The sequence below is a fragment of the Gavia stellata genome, chromosome 2 (assembly GCF_030936135.1).
Source record: "Gavia stellata isolate bGavSte3 chromosome 2, bGavSte3.hap2, whole genome shotgun sequence".
Lineage (NCBI taxonomy): Eukaryota > Metazoa > Chordata > Aves > Gaviiformes > Gaviidae > Gavia > Gavia stellata.
This window is the reverse complement of record NC_082595.1, coordinates 85,839,770-85,859,770: the sequence shown is the minus strand read 5'-3', so window position 1 is coordinate 85,859,770 and position 20,001 is coordinate 85,839,770. Positions and strand designations below refer to the sequence as shown.

At 40.7% G+C, this 20,001-nt stretch overlaps 1 protein-coding gene across 3 annotated transcripts in view; it reads right to left on the bottom strand.

Moving 5' to 3' along the window:
* The window catches only part of HMGCLL1 (3-hydroxy-3-methylglutaryl-CoA lyase like 1), an 84,887-nt gene extending 66,355 nt beyond the window's left edge, over window positions 1-18,532 (bottom strand). For all 3 annotated transcript variants that reach the window (XM_059834589.1, XM_059834594.1, XM_059834595.1), the window contains exon 1: window positions 18,416-18,532. In XM_059834589.1, coding sequence (XP_059690572.1) covers window positions 18,416-18,532 — 117 coding nt within the window. The remainder of the gene's footprint in view (window positions 1-18,415) is intronic.
* Window positions 18,533-20,001: the final 1,469 nt, after the last annotated feature.

The following is a 20,001-nucleotide window of genomic DNA, read 5'->3' as shown; positions in this document are numbered from 1 at the left end:
TAGGTCTCTTGTGCATTTTACAATGTATAGGATATGCCTACCCCATAAGGATGTCTCATGTACCCTAGGTGTTTCAAATGGCACTAGGCACCTACGTTTAGGCAACCGAGTCCTGTCCTAGGTCTGCAGTCTGCACTGGCTATCACTGGAACTGCAGCTGCTATAGACACCTACTTATGTCTTAATTCAGATGTCTTAATCCCAAGTAGATATCCGCCTCAAATTAACTATATATCATATGAGTTATCAAGAGAAATCGGAGGAACTTCTTTTGAGTTCCTCCAAGAGCTCAGTAGGCGATGTACTCTTTTCATCATTCTAAATTAAGTTTTCACCCTTCCTTGCTGACATGATTCCCAATCTATCCTGCTGCTGCATTTCATCTTTGCCTCTAAGCTCTTCCTCACTGAAAAACTGGAATACCAATAAATACATAGGAGAGAGGAAGTAACATTATCCCTTGTAGCAGATCATTTCAATCCAAAATATACCCTCAGCAACTGATAGCTTACACATCAACAATTTTCCAGGTATATGAAAGGCAACGTGTAGTACATGGATATTTAAGCAGCATCAGTCCAATGAAGAGGATTCTAATTCCCATTTCAGAGCATCTCTTTGGAGCAACTGGCATGATTTCTATTCTTCTGCCCAAGCTATGCATTAGAAGCAATTCAGATCAACTGAATTCTTGCCTCCTTGTTGTCCCATAACTCCTCTGTAAATAGAGCATTCACAATGACCCTTGCAATATCTGATCCTTGCTCCCTGACATCCAGTTCAGATATATACTCCTTGAGCATTCTTTACCCCAAGTCATACATGCTGGGAGTAGAACGCAGCCCATTTCTCCCTCCCTCTGCCCCTTTCTATCAGTTGTACCTAAAAAGAAAGTGCAGTAGTTGTTAATAGCTAGCACTGTAAGTAGAAGCTTTGTTGATGGAGTCCAGTAATATCCCTTGCTCCAGATTAGAGCAGCAGCAGCCATAAGCTATGTCTGAAAGTTAGTGCTTTGTACATTAACTCTGTCTCATCCTGCTGCACCATCTCCTTACCCAGTGGAGGCTACAGCTATCAGATGCTATGAGAGTAATCCCAAAGGATAATGTTTTGTTCAAGCAGCAAACAAGGGTCTGACATGAAAAAATACACCAAAATCCAACTAACAGTAAAAGGGCTCTGTCTCATACACAAATACAACTCCTCTCATAAAAAAGAAAACTGAGGCATAATATGCAATTGTGCTAAATCACTTAACTGCACCGAGAATCACCAGAGGGGTACTACATGTGCAAACCAATTTCATAGAACAGTATCTCCCAGGTCTTAGGGACAATGAGTTTTTGATTCTCAGAGAAGTAAGGAGCGGGGTCAGCAGAACTGCTGCCTTGAACTTCTGGAGGGCAGACTTTGGCCTGTTTAGGAGCCTGGTGGACAGAGTCCCTTGGGAGGCAGTCCTGAAGGGCAAAGGAGTCCAGGAAGGCTGGACACTCTTCAAGAAGAAAATCTTAAAGGCACAGGAGCAGGCCGTCCCCACGTGCCAAAAGACGAGCCAGCGGGGAAGAAGACAGGCCTGGCTGAACGGAGAGCTTTGGATGGAACTGAGGAAAAAAGGAGAGTTTATGACCTTTGGAAGAAGGGGCAGACCACTCGGGAAGACCACGAGGATGTTGTGCGGTTATGCAGGGAGAAAATTAGAAGGGCCAAAGCCCAACTAGAACTTAACCTGGCGACTGCCATAAAAGACAATGAAAAAAGTTTCTATAAATATATTAACAACAAAAGGAGGGCCAAGGAGAATCTCCATCCTTCACTGGATGTGGGGGGAAACATAGTGACAAAGAATGAGGAAAAGGCTGAGGTACTTAATGCCTTCTTTGCCTCAGTCTTTAATAGTAAGACCAGTTGTTCTCCCTGTGATGGTAGTTGGCAATGGGGAGCAGAATGAAGCCCCCATAATCCAAAGGGAAATGGTGAGCGACCTGCTACACCACTTAGACACCCATAAGTCTATGGGGCTGGATGGGATCCACCCAACAGTCCTGAGGGAGCTGGCAGAAGAGCTCACCAAGCCACTTTCCATCATCCACCAGCAGTCCTAGCTAACTGGGGAGGTCCCAATGGACTTGAGGTTAGCAAATGTGACGCCCATCTACAAGAAGGGCCAGAAGGAGGATCCGGGGAACTACAGGTCTGTCAGTCTGACCTCGGTGCTGGGGAAGGTTATGGAGCTGACCATCTTCAGTGCCATCATGTGGCACATACAGGACAACCAGGTGATCAGGCCCAGTCAGCATGGGTTTATGAAAGGCAGGTCCTGCTTGACTAACCTGATCTCCTTCTATGACAAGGTGGCCCGCTTAGTAGATGGGGGAAAGGCTGTGGATGTTGTTTACCTGGACTTTAGTAAAGTCTTTGACACCGTTTCCCACAGCATTCTCCTGAAGAAACTGGCTGCTCATGGCTTGGACAGGTGCACTCTTCACTGGGTAAAAAAACTGCCTAGATGGCCGGGCCCAAAGGGTTGTGGTGCATGGAGTGAAATCCAGTTGGCAGACAGTCACAAGTGGTGTTCCCCAGGGCTCAGTATTGGGGCCGGTCTTGTTTGATATTTTTATCAATGATCTGGATGAGGGGATTGAGTGCACCCTCAGTAAGTTTGCAGATGACACCAAGTTGGGAGGGAGTGTTGATCTGCTCGAGGGTCGGAAGGCTCTGCAGAGGGATCTGGACAGGCTGGATCAATGGGCCCAGGCCAACTGTATGAGGTTCAACAAGGCCAAGTGCCGGGTCCTGCACTTGCGTCACAACAACCCCATGCAATGCTACAGGCTTGGGGAAGAGTGGCTGGAAGGCTGCCCTGCAGAAAAGGACCTGGGGGTGTTGATTGACAGCCGGCTGAAGACGAGCCAGCAGTGTGCCCAGGTGGCCAAGAAGGCCAATGGCATCCTGGCCTCTATCAGAAATAGTGTGGCCAGCAGGAGTAGGAAAGTGATTGTACCTTTGTATTTGATATTGGTAAGGCCACACCTCGAATCCTGTGTTCAGTTTTGGGCCCCCCACTACAAGAAAGACATTGAGGTGCTGGAGCATGTCCAGAGAAGGACAACAAAGCTGGTGAGGGGTCTGGAGCACAAGTCTTATGAGGAGCGGCTGAGGGAACTGGGGTTGTTCAGTCTGGGGAAGAGGAGGCTGAGGAGAGACCTTATCGCTCCCTACAACTACCTGAAAGGAGGTTGTAGAGAGGTGGGTGCTGGTCTCTTCTCCCAAGTGACTAGTGGTAGGACAAGAGGAAACATCCTCAAGTTGTGCCAGGGGAGGTTTAGATTGGGTATTAGGAAAAACTTCTTCACTGAAAGGGTTGTCAGACATTGGAACAGGCTGCCCAGGGAGGTGGTGAAGTCACCATCCCTGGAGGTATTTAAAAGACGTGTGGATGAGGCGCTTAGGGACATGGTTTCGTGGTGGACTTAGCAGTGTTAGGTTAACAGTTGGACTTGATGATCTTAAAGGTCTTTTCCAACCTAAAGGACTCTAGGATTCTATGATTCCATGAAATGTAACAAGATGTAGCAAATCAAATAAGCAACTCCTTTCTATATGAAAGGACATTTCTTTCAGGCCTAACACAAAATAGCACATTTTCCAAAAGAGCTACAGCGTTAATAAATCAATATAATCTCTATCTGTAGGAGACTAAGAGAAGGAATAAGAGAAGGAATTCCTCACTTCTCAGACTATTTTCCTTTATACTAGATCAGAAGAGGTCAACTCTCACACACTGTGTGTGAAACACCTGCTGAATATTGTTTTCTATGATTTGCAGTTTACCTTTTTTGCTTACAGTGGATGTGCTTAGCCACTCAGAGATGCAAACAAAACCTGCAGCTGCCTCTAACGTATAATTTGCCTCATATAACCAATTCAAGTGAACTCAGCTTGAACTATTAATACACATAAACTGAAACCCTGGCTCTTTCCATTTTCTTTAACTGAAAGTGTAGTCATATATTTGAATACTGTTTGGAGGTGTCTACTTTCACTTTTATTTTAAAAGCATAAGAATAAGCTCTAACAATTTATTAATACATTTTTAAATACATGAGAGGATGAAAGTTGTTTTGTTGTGCTTTTCATATCACATCAAAGACTAAACTTACGTTCATTCTTAGACTACTCCTCATTTTCCCCTTTCATGAGGAAGTGAGGAGTTCAAAAGTAATAAACAGGCTTAAACAGTCTTCATTGGTTTTTTTTTTTTGTGTCGTGGGTTTGGAATGCTTTCTAAAACTACTACTCTTAGTCAAACAAATTACATGGGTTACCATACTGATCTTGCAACAATATTATCCTATATTTCTTCATGACCTTCTCAGTTTCTTCATAAACTAGATTTCCTTCTTGATCTCTCCATTGTTTGAAGAGAACACAAAATGTAACAGTATTTCTTCCAAGGCTGAAGAGCTACACTGGGCACATGTTTTTCCCAGTAGCAGCATATAAAACCATGAATTGCTAGCCTATATTCTTTAGCTTCGGTTCTGTTTAAGTCCTTGCTTTGTAACTTTTCACATATTGCTTTCAACCCCCAAAACTGAGCAAAGCACAGTTACAGTGAAATGACAGAACACAACTTAACCAGTGGTTATATCTCAGGTGCATAGTAATGGCTATGCTGGATAGAAAATTAATAAAAGCTGTATTTCCCACCTGTGCTGGTTTTGGCTGGGATAGGGTTAACATTCTTCATAGCAGCTAGTATGGGGCTGTGTTTTGGATTGTATGGGGCTGTGTTTTGGATTTGTGCTGGAAACAATGTTGATAAAGCAGGAATGTTTTAGTTACTGCTGAGCAGGGCTCACACAGCACCAAGGCCTTTTCTGCTCCTCACACCACCCCACCAGTGAGTGGGCTGGGGGTGCACGGGAAGTTGGGAGGGGACACAGCCGGGACAGCTGACCCCAACTGACCAAAGGGATATTCCATACCATATGACATCATGCTCAGTATATAAAGCTGGGGGAGGAAGAAGGAAGGTGGGGACATTTGGAGTAATGGCATTTGTCTTCCCGAGCAATCGCTACGCTTGATGGAGCCCTGCTTCCCTGCAGATAGCTGAACACCTGCCTGCCGATGGGAAGTGGTGAATGAATTCCTTCTTTTGCTTTGCTTCTCCACGCGGTGTTTTTTGCTCTACCTATTAAACTGTCTTTATCTCAGCCCACGAGTTTTCTCACTTTTACTCTTCTGATTCTCTCCCCCATCCCACCTGGGGGGAGTGAGTGAGCGGCTGTGTGGTGCTTAGTTGCCAGCTGGGCTTAAACCACAACACCACCTTACATAATGGTAAAGAGCAAAATCTATTAAGACCACCTTTTCAAAATATAAACATTCATGAAGAAACATACATAATATCATTATTACTTAAAAAACAATTACTGGTATTATTTCAAATATTAGAAATAAATATTTAGGGGAAATATAGGCATATAAATGTCAACATTCTAGATTTATTATTAATGTACATATTTTATTGGGTTTGAATCTTATTGTTCATCAAATATTTTGATATCTCAATTTAAACAAAGCCAGTGAAAGTGTACTGGAAAAGATGTATAAAAATCATTATGATATGAAGATAGTTACAGACCCCTAGAAGCCTTTCCCTTTAGTAAGCAAAGGTAAGAAACATGAACACTTGAATTGCATAAAGTTACTCATTCAGAATTGTGATCATCAAAATCATGACAGCCCATGCTACATTCTAACATATACTGCCAAGGACAACAACTTATTACACATCAGTAGGGAGTCACGCAAACATTTCTGGTGGCCATGGCTTAAAATTTGCCAAATGTGAGTTCCAGTGGATCAGAAAATTCCACAGGCAGATGCAGGCTACCAAAACTGCTGTTCTGACAGCCCTTCAGAACGGAAATCTCAGGAATTGGGGACTGAATGTCTAACAGAAGGAGCAGCTAGTTCTAAGAGCAACTGCAAACCGTGTCCCGTTCTCTGCCATGACATTGGGTGCTCTGAAAAAAAGTAGTAGCATTACAGGACAAATACTCAGATGGATAAAATCAAGCCCAAAGACTGTTCACAATCTTTAAAAACAAAGAAATTCCTTCTTTAATATTTATGTCTGTATTTTACACAAAAACATTCACAACTTGACAGAACAAAAAAAATAGACCAAATCTGTCAAATAACAGTTTCCTGGATGAGTCTGAACTTTCTGAATTATCACTGACAACTTGACTTGCCATTTTCTAAAAAACATTTGTTGCTGTTTTCAACAAATGTAGAGCACGTGGTATCACAGAGGTTTGAATACAAGTGTCAATTACAGCTAATAGTTTATGCAACCTAAAAGCAGACAGATGTGCTGTAGTCACAAATAATTTCGGATAACTTGCAAAATAATGATGAAGGGAATGTATTACCAGAGTCAGGTGGTAGCAGAGGCATAGACAGCCACAGTTAGACTTGTGTTACAATGGAATCATTAATAATAAATGGTACTACAGGCCTCTGTTGTTAGTAAGAAGCCAACACAGGCAGTCACTTCAGCAAAAATTAAAAATGTATTTTCAGGACATGGTGTATACATTACCTTTTTCTATTTCCCTAAATGCTTCCCTTGGCTAACAAGCAGCATTTCTCCATTAACCAAGTTGATTTGCAGCCAACTCACTTTCATCCATATCCCTATCTTGGTCAAAGCCTGGAAAAGCAATTATACTCTGCCATCTGGGCTGGATGAAAAGGATACAGAGTACTGAGATCAACAGCATACTGATGACATTGGAGGCAAAACCTCCCACACTTTCCTTTACTATTATTTATGGTAATAGTATTATAGTGTGTATGGTGTTTTACAGGCAAGACTGAAGACAGAATTCTAGGAGGCAGAAAGAGTGGTGTTTTTCCACACACATTGAAAAAGCAGAGGCATGATCATCCTTACAAGACCAACATGTGAAAGTAATTTGCCCTTTATAATGCTTTGGGATATCAATGGGGGGAAAAAACGCATACATTGACAAGCCAGCCCATCCACCCTATCAGGTAAGTCTCTTTAAATACCTCATTGTCAATAAAAGTGAGATATACATACATCTTTAAGAACTCAAGTAAGAAGTTGGAAGTAAATCAACTATTCTCAATTATTATTGTCATCAAAATCACCTTCTGTGTCCAAAGGCAGTGCCTAAAAGATCAAGGAAATCTTTAATTCAAGTACAGCTGGCCCACCACTATGTTTTCCATAGCTCTCTTCCCAAAAGACACTGATAAAAATGACAGTAGTTTCACGGTTATTTATTTAGCCACTGTTGGCAACTCATCCTTCAGGAGAATTTAAAATTTATAAAGCTCTTTAGAAAAATAACATCTGCAAAGTGTTACCATAATAATTTCCCAATAGTAGGAAGGAAATTATGGTATCTTGAACACTACACCATTCTTGATGTTATAAAAACATTCCATTTTCACAATGGAATCAGTCAAACGTGAGCATATTTAAAGAATATAATTTTCTGCCCATTTAACTGATAATAATTAAAGCTACTGAAAATTTCCCTTACATGAAATATAGAAAAAAGACTAATATCAGATATAATGCCTTATTTTTAAAATAAGTATTAAAAAAAAATTATCAGTTTTTATGAGCTTATTAAAAAGTACTCATAATGAAATGTCACAGCTTCTGCTGAACTGGTTAAATTTCCAATTTATTACATTAAATAGTAACAAAATAAGATTTTTAACAAGTTCTTATCATGCAAACCTGAAAACAGTGGAGTGGAACAAACAGAAGAAAATGGACTGGTATTGGAGAAACTATGACAAAGACAAAAACAAAATAGGATCATATCACTTCAGACTATTTGAGAAGATTAAGGGTTGTCATCGAAAATGAATCATGAGATTTCCTAATTTTTTATTGCTTCCACTTCTAGACTTTACGAATTTAGGAAGATTTTTTTCAGCCTCCGTATTCTGGATAGTAAGTTGTACAGCAGATGAGAAAAAAATGTGCGTTGTTGTAAAACTGGTAATAAGACCAGTGGGTCAATGTTAACTAAGCACGAAATAAGTAAATAAAATCTAATAGTATTACCATTAGCTGTACTTTCATTTTACTGTGACACATAGTCTTGACCAAAGGATTGTTCTAAACTCTGATGATAGATAATAATACTTAGGGACTAAATGGCAATCCAGCCATACCACTCACTAAGCTCAAAACATTCTGAAATGCTCTTAATGGCAAGATTCAATTGGACTTTAAGACACCTGAACTTATGTTTACAGGTGTGCTAGGTATCCCAGTACAGCCAATTTATATATTCACATATAATGTCTTAACGTTCCCTAAACACAGCATGTAGGACACAGGACCTGTGCCTTTTTTAGCAGCTGGAGGAAAAGTAGGATATTACAGGGCATCTTAAATGGCATCAGCAATGAAGCGTTGCCAACTGAATCAAGCCATTTCTCAGCACGGTTAGCAATGGCGAAAAAGCGTATCAAACAACTCAGCTGAGTAGTAAGGGCACAAGTCAGATGGTTAATTACAGGCACCTAGTGCATTTGAGATGCATCCCACTTGACTTCCAGATACCACACCAGAGGGCACAGGTCTCACATAAATAGTGTTTGATATCTGGCAACCCTATAAGCCATCTCAGCTACCCTAGGGCATCTCACATAGCACCAGACAACTATACTTAGGCAATTGAATCAAGTCCTAAATAACAAAATATGGCAGGGAGACAAGAGACAGTTCTCAATCACCAGTTGATTCCTTTCTGTATAGCCAACAGCCAGCTGGCTTAGTAGCTTAACTTTCTGTCTTCTTCACACCATTCAGGCACAAGTGAGACACAGCAGGGCCAAGGAACTTGCCTATCCTTTCTCTTCTCTTTCCCCAGTAAATTTTTCATGTAAGCTGTTTTGCTTTATATGAAGCCAACATATAGTTCCAATCAAATTATGTTTCCAGGCTTTTAAAAATTCAGCTGTGATCAGCTGTGGATTCTGTTAAATCTTTTTTCTAATCCCAGTGTTCCACGTGATATACCTTCATCACTTACCTTGCTCCCCCATTTCTCACATACTAACACCTATATTTAATCTCATCTTAACTACTTGCATTAAAAGTAAACCCTAAAGCCACATACAGTTCCTTTCCAGATGCTGCTGTTGAATTATTTCCCTATGGGTTTCACCTAACATTCCACCAATGTCCTCTGGCGCTTCAGTCCACACATCTCATGCATTCAAAGCCTTTAAACTTTTTTTTCCAAGAAACTCATAAACTAACACCTTTATTCCCATACAAAACAGCTAACATCTGTGGACAAAAAAACAGCCAAACAAAGAAGAAATGTCTACCCAGCAGTTTTTTACCAATGCACCTTTTAGCAGTTTTTGCATGTAATAAATCTGGGGTTTTTGTCATAAGAGAATCACTCTCAGAAGTATATTTAACCCAAATAACACTTTCAAATGTAATATAACAATTGAACTTTCATTCAACCATAAAATAAATCTCCATTTCACAAGGGAATTATCTAGAAATAATATCAGCTACAGCAACATTCTGACAGTAAGTATAATTTCCTTCTTATCACCTGCAGCATCTTTTGCATCTTTTGCAACATTAGAATTTTGTCCCAAACTATGATCCAAATCTTCGCCATCAATTATTATGTCTAACCCAGTAAAAGTCTGAAAAGTCATTAGCTGATTACTTCCAACTCTAATACCTTAAGATTGAAATGCAACCCTTAAAAATATCCCTGAAAGAATTTTCCTGAAATGAAAATCATGCATTTATCAGTTTTCTGATTCCTTTGGAGTGAGAGATTGACTAAAAGACCAGATAGTCAGAAAAATAAAGTCTATATCTGATTCATATTCTCATATTTAATAAACTCTATCATTCATTACAATTTATGTCATAGCAACACATTACAAAATAGAAAAAACTTTTATCTCCACTGCACTACGTAAAGTGTGTGCACCATTTTTACATTTCTGCCCCAAAAGGGCCATGCAAGTGTGCATTAATACAGCAGTAATAAAATATTTCCCTTTTGCTGAAAAGCAAAAATGCTGAATTAGCTTTACTGGTATTTAGCACAGTACGAAAGCCTGATTTTGATCATGGAGCTACAGGTCTCATATTACATGCTCTTATCTCAGAAATTCCAGATCAGCCAATAAAGCAACTCTTCTCAAAGTTTCAATATCCTGATGAGTTTTTCTGTGTGACAGAAGATGGATGGATTAGATAGCCAGAGAGAACCTTTTCCCATAAATTTGTGCCTGATAGCTTTTTACTCCCATTCTTAAAATTAGTATTTTTCTGTTCCAATATTTTCTGAGGTTCAGTTAATTGATGAGTCTTACTGAGTGCATAGTACTTCATTACACTGTATGTCAAGGTCCACATATGTATTATGATGTGCATTGGCACACATTGTAAGGTGGTACACATTCCCCAGCAAGTTCACAATACCACACACCATCTTTAATACATATTTCTCCCTCATACTTCATCTATCTTCTTAAATATACTTTTGGGGGAAAAGAAGAATGCTAAAGAAAATATTTCACCTTTGTTAAATGAATGAGAGAGCTAAACAATAGAAGAGAATTCAACACAGACTGAAGTACTAAATAACTACTTTCCTGAAGTCCCCCAGTTTCTTTAAACATAACTCCTTCCACGTTTGACACATCAAAGGATCTCAATAACCTTCAATTCCTAAAATTTCAGAGAATCATCACCTTGGTTAAACACCTCAGATATTTATGTTGTGAAAGGGCAGCGGGTGACAAGAACTCATTTCAGCTTTACCTCTGGACTGTACCTACACTGCACCAGTTTCTCATTGCGTTATATTCACATAGAAACTGAAACTCAAACTCAAACTTTCATAAACAAGTGAATCTTCCAACCCAGATGCTGCAAGAATTGGAGCTACCTTTTTCCTCTGAAACACCAAAAAAAGGTCCTATCATTAAAACTGAGAGAAAATAAGTGTAACTTCATTCTAGGTACCCAGCATTTCACCTTTAAGCCAAATCTAAGTAAAAAAAAACCAAACTAGTGATCCAAGCCATTATAGAGACAACTGTTACTACTGTTTATTAGTCACATTGTCAGACAGTTCAAAGATACAAAATTTGATTAATTAGGAGCAGTACATGTTTTGCTTTATGAAAACTTCTATTTCTGACCAACTGGTAAGTCTTACAGTAGTCTTATAAGGCACTTGCAAGATTTCCTCACCCAAACTAGAAGCTAGAAGATACACAAATTGTAAATAAAATCCTTATTGAAACCTGAGACAAAGATAATATTCACATTTATTTCAGTAGGAATTAAATTTGGATCTAGCTGATCTTAGGCAAGTCACTTATCTTTACTCTTAGCCAAGGCAATGAGAAAATGAATTAAGAAGAATGATCTCAAGATGTATGAATTTTAAAATTATGATTTGACACATGGGGTGTCTGAAATTAATCTTTTTTCTTGAGCTGGCAAGAGAGGAAACGAACATCACTGTGCCCATATGTAGTCTTTGAAGGAGGTGGAGGTGGGACAAGTCAAAAATGGGATCTCACCAAAAAAACAGATGTTGGGTCTGAGGAGAAATTTCCTGTGCATTTTTTTAATTCCCAAATTTGCAGAGCAAGATCTGTAAAATCCTTTACAATATTTCCAGCTGTATTATAAAGTTCTAAACCCACATAATAATCTCAATATAGCATAAATCTGTATCAACTAAAAAGCTCCTGTTATCTTTCCGCTATTTACAATCCAATGGCACAAAAGAACTAAAAGTCAGTGACTCCATTTAGGTCAAACTTACACTTTATTATCAGCCTCTTAACTTCTAACATCCTGTTTGGCACCTTTAGCAAACAAACTACTTAGCCTTTTCAGACTTTCTCTCTTCAACATTTTATCCACCAATGTTCTTGAGCTCTTATTCTGCAGCATAAAGAATACCTGGCTGAAAAAATTGGCATAAGTCTACTGACTGGATCTTCTAAAGGGGAAACACCTCTTGACTTCAAAGAAAATTATGGAAAGAGCTCAGCATCGAACTCTCTCTACTCTGGCTAAATTCAGTGGGAGTGCATCTCTGTGTTTTATTTACTACCTTCAGTGTCAGCATGTATCAAATGTCATTTATCATCTCCAAAGTCATCAAGAAAAGATAAAGCATGCTGATACGAACTTAATAGTTTATAATTTAATTCTAAATTATAGTTATAGCAATCCTTTCTACTTTATTCTTCTATTTATTTTAGTTTTTTAATAACTTTGTATGCTTTACATCTTATAAACATTAAGAAAATAAATGTTGCTTGGGAATTTGCAACAAAACAAAAAAAGTCCCATTCTTGTGATGTACTCGTCAAGAAAAAGATCCATCTACTGAGTTCTGTATTGACAAGGTCTCTACATGTAGAGGAATATGAAGGGCTGGAAATCAGGAATTTCAAAGTCTCTTAGTGATCAGTTATTTAGTCTTAAATTACATGAAAGACAACATAAAATCTAAATAGCTTGGAAGTTCAGGATGAAAACACAGAATGAGGTAAGAATGGTGAGTAAAGGAGAGAGAAAAAAAAAGGATAGAAGATCTTTGTCCCATGCAATTAATATACTTTCTCTATACTGATTTCATTAACTATCTTTAAGTAACGTCACCCTTTTAAAAAGTCAAGAAACAAGAATTCTGCAATATAAAGTTGAGGACCTCTAGCTTCTTTTATATGCAACTTTATATGCAATTTTCAGCAGGTAAAAAAACAATGTAAATTATGATGTATTTCTTGCTTATCGTAATTTTCATAATAAATTAATAGATTTGCAATATTGTTGACCGCAAATTCTGATAGTACATCTTAAACTAAACAAATTAAACAAAAAATGAGAATAACGTAAATAGTTATTTAAGGAGAGCCTGCAAATGTGAATTTGTTCCTGGAATATATAATTACGTGGAGATAAAAAGAACACTAAATATAGTATGTCTCAAATCAGTTGCTCTGAGGTGTAGCTAAAAGATAAAAATAAAACAGACATGCCTTCTACACCCAGGTAGCATAATACCATATGCCTCTTTTTTTATGCTGCAATTTAAATCAAGACTCAACCATGAAATACAAGAAGTGGTTAAGACAAATATACATAATCATCATATGGACTGTGGTTTTCATTGTTATTCTTGAGTTACTTTAAAAATAAATTTGAGAGGTTTCTAGCATATGTTTAAAACATGATAGTATATTGCAAAATCTAAACTAGCAAATTAAAACTGCAGAAGTAAGACACTTGTGTGGATCTCTTGATCCAAGGGTGTCATGCAGTGAGGAGATGAGGGAATCTTAGGCTGTGTGGTTTAGGTCTGGATATTTAGGCATGTAGCACATAAGTCATTGCAACCTAGGCACTGAAACAGAAGTTAGCTGCCGAAATTAGAGGACCCAGGCTTTTGTTCGTTATTATACGTATTTAGCATGTAGAATTTGTGTTCCTCTCCAGTTATAAAACTGACAATAATGTACACTGTGCTTTCCAACGATAATATACTGAACAACAGTTAAAAATTCTGACATGGCAGCCTAAATCCTATAAGATAACATAGCACACATTAGCATTATTTAGATAGATTTACGCCTCCTAGAGTCACAGACACATCCAGCAGAGCAAGTGACTACAGTTTCATTTGACTCATTTTTGCTTTGCTTGTGGTAGATGTAGGCAGCCCTCACCAAACCATGGAAGTCCTAACATACTCCTAACATACTATACCTCTTAATACACCTAGCTAGTGGTACATTAAAACACAAGGGTCTAAAAGAAAGATGCTTATTACCTAGCTATGTTTAGCCACTACCCTCTTGTAGAGTACAGTAGGATGGACTGATTTAAAGTGGCAGAAGATGAATAGTCACACTGAAGTTGACACTCTGACCTTAACTGATTCCATTTTTTCCGAAGTATTGTAAGCCATGCAATGTAATTAAAAACTGGATTTGGAATTGTCTCTATTTTACATCATTTAAATATCTAGTCCTCTATTCCTTATTATATATACTTAAAAATCTCTTAAGAATCCAATCATTTTCACTATTACGGAAACCACATCATATAATCCTTTTTCTAAAACTAAATTATATAGGTTATTCACCCTCATTATTTTGATTAGAAAGCTATTAAAGAATGTCACCACTTGACACTTAGCTTTTAAATTTCTACTCTGTATTTACTATATAGACAGATTGTAAGCGTTTGTTTCTGTGTGGCAACATATTCCTTTATTTTAAGCAGCTCTTTCCTCTTCTTCCCTCCTTGCCTGCCCATCCTCCAGGTCGTAACACTAGATATCAAACAAACCAAAGTCATTTTACATTTCATCTCCATTTTCCTGACCATTCCAGTGGTGCAAGACCTAACTTGTACCAGCTGGAATTCAATTTCTTGAACATGACTAACCAAAATTGAACAAGCCTCAGATACAGCCTTTTGCAATGGCACAACATTTCCCTGTTTGACTGGAAATACTTGATCTGATATATCCAAGAACTTAATCAGATTTTTTAATCAGCTGTACTGTATTGGCAGCTCATAGTCCTTCTGTGATTTCTGAGTATTCCAAGGTTCTTCTCAATTGCTTCTACCTGATAAAGTCACAGTTTCTAGTTTGGGTTATTAGTCTCAGAGTACCTAATCATTCTGTATCCTTGAATTTCATCCCAGTCTTCTACACCACTTCTTGAGCCATACAGCTCTTCCCTGCTGTATCCTTAGCATATTCCTAATGCATTAAAATTCCATTTTAACCTACATGAACACAACATTAAATCTGTAGGATGAGACCAGTGTCAGTTGCTCTCAGACCATCTCTCCTTCCAGACAGAAGGTTCCTGATAAGCTAGATGACAACCATCAGCAGCACAACCACCAACAACGGATGAAGAGCCACCCTTCCTCCCTGCTGCCCAGTCTGAGCATTTTACAAAACAGAATACAAAGTACATTACAAATTCCAGTCAAGTGCTATGAGTCACCACCAGTAGCAACCTCGATCACTGCGGAAATCTCCCTAATACTGCAACTTCTACTGCCACCTCCTTTCTAGGTAGATCCTAGCACATTTTACAGTTCTGATACAAATCCATGTCCTTAACAAATTCTCATGTAGCTATAGCTCCTATTTAGTAAAATTAATCAGACCTTTAATATTAAATTAATCAGTCCTATTAATAAAAACAGTATACATTGGGGTAATGCTAAGGGAATGAAGCAGAACTAGGATCCCCTTGTATGAAACATAAAACAGTATTTCTGAAGCAAACAAGATTAAGAAATTAAGAAAATGGAGTAAGATGAAGATACTGCAACAGGAATTAGGTGTCCCGTTGACTAGTCAGGTGTTCAATAGCTTTTTTACGTAATACAGAGCAGTCTAAATAAGAGTGATATAGATATTAGCAAATTCTACTAAAAGATAGTAGAAAATTCTATTTACTGTCTATCTAGCCATTAGCCCAATTATCTTTTGCTTTTCACTTCTGCTTTTCAATAACTTTGCTCCTCAAGCAACCCTATGTTTTAAAGTCAAATACAGTTGTAAAAATACTCCAAAATTGTTGGCTAAATGATACAGGAAAATTCAGGGAAAACAAAGACTAAGACATCCCACTACTCACTCTAGGACCTATTATTTGGCCTCTGATAACAGCTCCAAGTGGTTAAACCTGGACCTTTACAAATTAGTCAGCACAGTATATAACCAAATTTTTATGTATTTGGGATTTTTTAGACAAAATTGGATTATTTTAGTTTTACAAGAGCCCTGGTAGCAACACTCTAATAACACCTACATTCTACTTTGTGTTTAAAGAAAAATTCTGAAAAACCCCTGAAAAGATTTCAGCAAGAAAATCAACTCATTTTCATCAGCCATGAAAGCACTAAATTATTTCTGGGAAACTGTTCTTGCACCTTAAACCCCTTCCCCTATTTTATTTCTTGGTGTACCCACATAAATGTGGTTACCGTGGTGCCCCTATAACTGTCCTGCATACACTGATCAAAACGAAAAAAACACTTTTTACAACCATAACTTGAGCTAGTATGGTTTCTAGATCACATAAAGAGGAACACATTTTTTCTTGAACAGGATTGGTACCGAATGCACTCAAGCATAACGAAAACCATTATGGGTTGTTTAAGCATCCACATGAGAAAAATGGAAATTTGAACAGATTCATGTAAAGAAAATTATTAAAATCATCTAATAAAAATCACAGCTAGGTAATGCAGAAGCAAATGTTAAAACATTAACAGTGACCAACTCAGGACTTAATTAGTGTCGATGGGCTCAGTAAACTATGCAGCTTAAAATCACATCAATGTGCACAGTGAGGACAAGCAGCAAATTCTCTTGTTTGCTCTTTACTGAGGAAGACGTCTTTCTGTATCCTTGGAAGAAGAAAAATGGTGATGAAAATGAAAGAAGAGCACTGCAAAAATGAACCAAAGTTACAGGCATCCATTACAATCTATGATTTTCTGGGAAGATATTATTGCTTATCTTTGACTTCAAACCTTCTCTGTTGCAAAAGCCCTTGAACCTTTCAGATACTTTGTCTGATAGGAGGCAGAGACTTATGCAATCAAGTGGCATATCAAGGTATTTTGAAGGCATTTTTAAAAAACATTCCCATCTTTTGAAAGAAAATGACACACCAAAATGTAGCAAGGGCACATGAAGGGGATTATCGTGCTTTGCTTCATGCCTAATACATAAAAGTCCTTTCATTCTATTTTATTTCTTTTTACAGTACGAAAACATTTTTCCACTTTTACAAAAACAAGTGAAGGAATTATATTTGATTTTTTTCCCCAAAATTCAATGCTGGATGGACACTATTCTCAGGGAATTGTGATAGCTGGAAGTTGTATGGAGCTTACCTATAAAAAGCTCTCTGCTCACAACAGTATTGCTTTGGGTATTCCATATACGTAGCTTTTGAGATACCAAGCTCAGGTCATCGGAAGCAAAATTACAATGCTACTAGCGCTCATGGTACTCAGAACATTGTATTTTTCATGATCTCCCCATCTCTGAAGTTACATTGCTACCTAATAATTAAATTTCACTTCCAGATGGTGGAGAAAAATGGAAGATGTACCCCCAGTATATCTGAAAGGTGTAGAAAACAGGAGAAAGATGCAATGAACAAGAAGTACATTTTTTTAAGACATGATTTTTAAACCAGTTTTGTTCTAGGCTTGGTTCATGTTTTTTAATGTTTGAAGCACCAACTGATTACTGGAGTTAGACTTGGAATGAATGACAGTTCAGACACAATATGCCCCAACAGTAAGTGCCTTGTTATATTAAAGGCGATGGATATCGTGCTCAGAATTATTTCCTTCTTGGAGTGCTTCATATTGAGATCTTCCTCCAGTGTCCCAGATTTATGCAGCCTCTCCCTAAAAGCCACTGGTAGCTTTCCCTTTCCTTCATTTCTTTCCTTCCAAAGCCATGATTAGGACAGTCACGGCCTATGGTCTTCACTTGACCGCCTGCCCACGTACCTCCTCATCTACCTTCCTCTCCCACTCCCCACTATCTCCAGCCACTCTCCACACCTCTCTGTAGCTGACAGACAGGAGGATGAGCAACTACCTTCACTCATCCCTCCATGACAACTCCAACGGTACTCAGAGCACCCCAGGCCAAAAGGAGGGTACAGCTGCTCAAGAGGAGTTGGCGGCTCTGCCTCCGCACCCTTCGGCTGTAATGACTTTCCACCCGACAGCAGATAGGCCCACCACACTCCAGTTTGAGAAATACAAACTCCAAGGAACAAGGGCAATACTGTGGCCTCGCCAAAATATGTCTCACCTTGCCATTTTATGACTTTTCACACAGCGGATTTTAACAGGTGAGGGGGACACAGATGAGGGGATTTCTTTAACACTGCCTCATCCCTGCCCCCAGCGCCGCTAGAGAAGCCCACCTGTGTGTGCACTACCAGTCAGATGGTTTAAAACCAGCCGTCTCCTGAAATACTGACCAGGAAACGCCCAGCGGCGTGTGGGGATGAGGGAGAGGCCCCCACTCCTCTGTGCACGCCCTTACCCTCGGCGGTGGCCGGCGGGAGGGCCGGCGGGCGGGGCGGGCAGGGAGGGGGGCGAGGGCCGGGCGCCGGCGGCAGGCAGGGGGCAGCAGGGACGCAGGGTACGTGCGTCAGGGGGCGAGGCGCAGCGGCCCCTCGCGCCCGGCGGGCCCCGGCCTCCCCCTGGCGGCGGCCGCGCCTCGCGGGGCCGGCACCACCCCATCCCTTCACCCCCGCCCGGCGGTACCTGCCCGGGGTGCGGAGCCGCAGGCGGCGACGCGGCCGGCTCCCCGATCCACAGCTGCTCCTTGAGGAGGTGCTGGTAGCTGAGGCAGTGCTTCAGCGCCGACGGCACCGTGCCCATGACGCGGCAGCGGGGCGCTCGCCGGCCGCCCGGCAGCCAGCCGCAAGGTCGGCGCAGCCTCCGGGCCAGCGGGGGCCCCGCCGGCCCCGTGCCCGCCGCAGCCCCCGCCGCAGCCACTGGCTGCAGCCCGGCCCCGAGCAGCGCCTGTGATTGGCGGAGCGCGGGAGCCCGCCGCGCCGGCATCCCCGCCGCGCCCCCTCCCGCGGCTGCTGCGGCAGCCGCCGCCTCAGCCCGCCGAGCCGCCAACCGCCCGGAGACGGCCGCAGGGCTGCCGCCTCTCCTCACCTCCCCCTCCTCACCTTCCCGGGCGCTGAGGGCGCCCGGCAGAAGAGCCCCGGCGGTGGCTGTCCGCGTTTGCTGCGGGCTTGGCCAGCGCCACAGCAGCCTGCCACTGCGGGGCGGGGGTGGGGGAGAAACCTCTGAGGAGACTCGGGGACCCGGGGGGGCCCAGAGCTCGGGGCGGGGGGCGGCACGAGCGTGGGGACAGCCAGCCGTCCTGCCCCACATCCCTCCTGACACTCCGCACGCCCGGGGAAAACGGGGCCCAGCCCGGGCTTTAAGTGCTTTTGGCGGAAGGCTCGAAGGGAAAGAGCGGAGCAAGGAGAAGAGACAGGGCTGCTTCGACACCGAGCCCGCTCGCCCTGGTTGGGATCCTGGGGCTGCGCAAACGATGCGGGACAAAACGGGTCCCGCTCACTCGGCCATTCAGGTGGCAGCAGGTCTTTGACAAGAGGCATTATGCACGCGCTTGCATTTGTGCTTTTCATTTGGGTAGCAGAAACTTAGAACATAGCAAATGGAATACTTTCCAGGTTTTAACAGCTCTCTCAGAAGCAGCAGGTTATATTTTGTCATCTCCTTCAGCATTCAGCACGTCAGCCAACTTTCCAAACTACTCTCAAGCAAAATACCGTATGCATTGGAAACTGTTTCTGGATCATTCCTTTTCTGGGGTATCGGGGATTTTTTGTTAAATTCACCAACCTTTCCTTCAGTCATTTTCTGCACAAGATTGTCAGGTTTACGGCCATGTCTCTGTTTCAGTCGTTCACGGATAAACACGATGCTCTCAAAGCACCGGCTTTTTCTTTTGCTGTTTTGCATTTCAAGCTTGCTGTTCTGTGCATCCCAAACTCTCCCTGTTTCTGAGTGCCATTGCAAACCAAAACTGAACGCAGATTGATTGGCTGGGAAATTTTTGGTTTTCAAGGATAACAAATACAGTATTTAAAATATGATTTTAAAATTTATTTTAAAATATCACTGGCGGGCATCTCTGCAATTTCAAATCTGGCCACAGAAAAGTGCCAGGGGGTTTCTCTACTGACTGTGGTCTGAGGCAATTAGTATCTTTTCTGCATTCTTCCAGTAAAATACTTGTTAATTCAGAATTCTTACATTTTCACAGTTCAAAATTCTGTGAAGCTTCCATTAAATGCTGACTCTGGATACTTGCTTTGGTCTTGTTA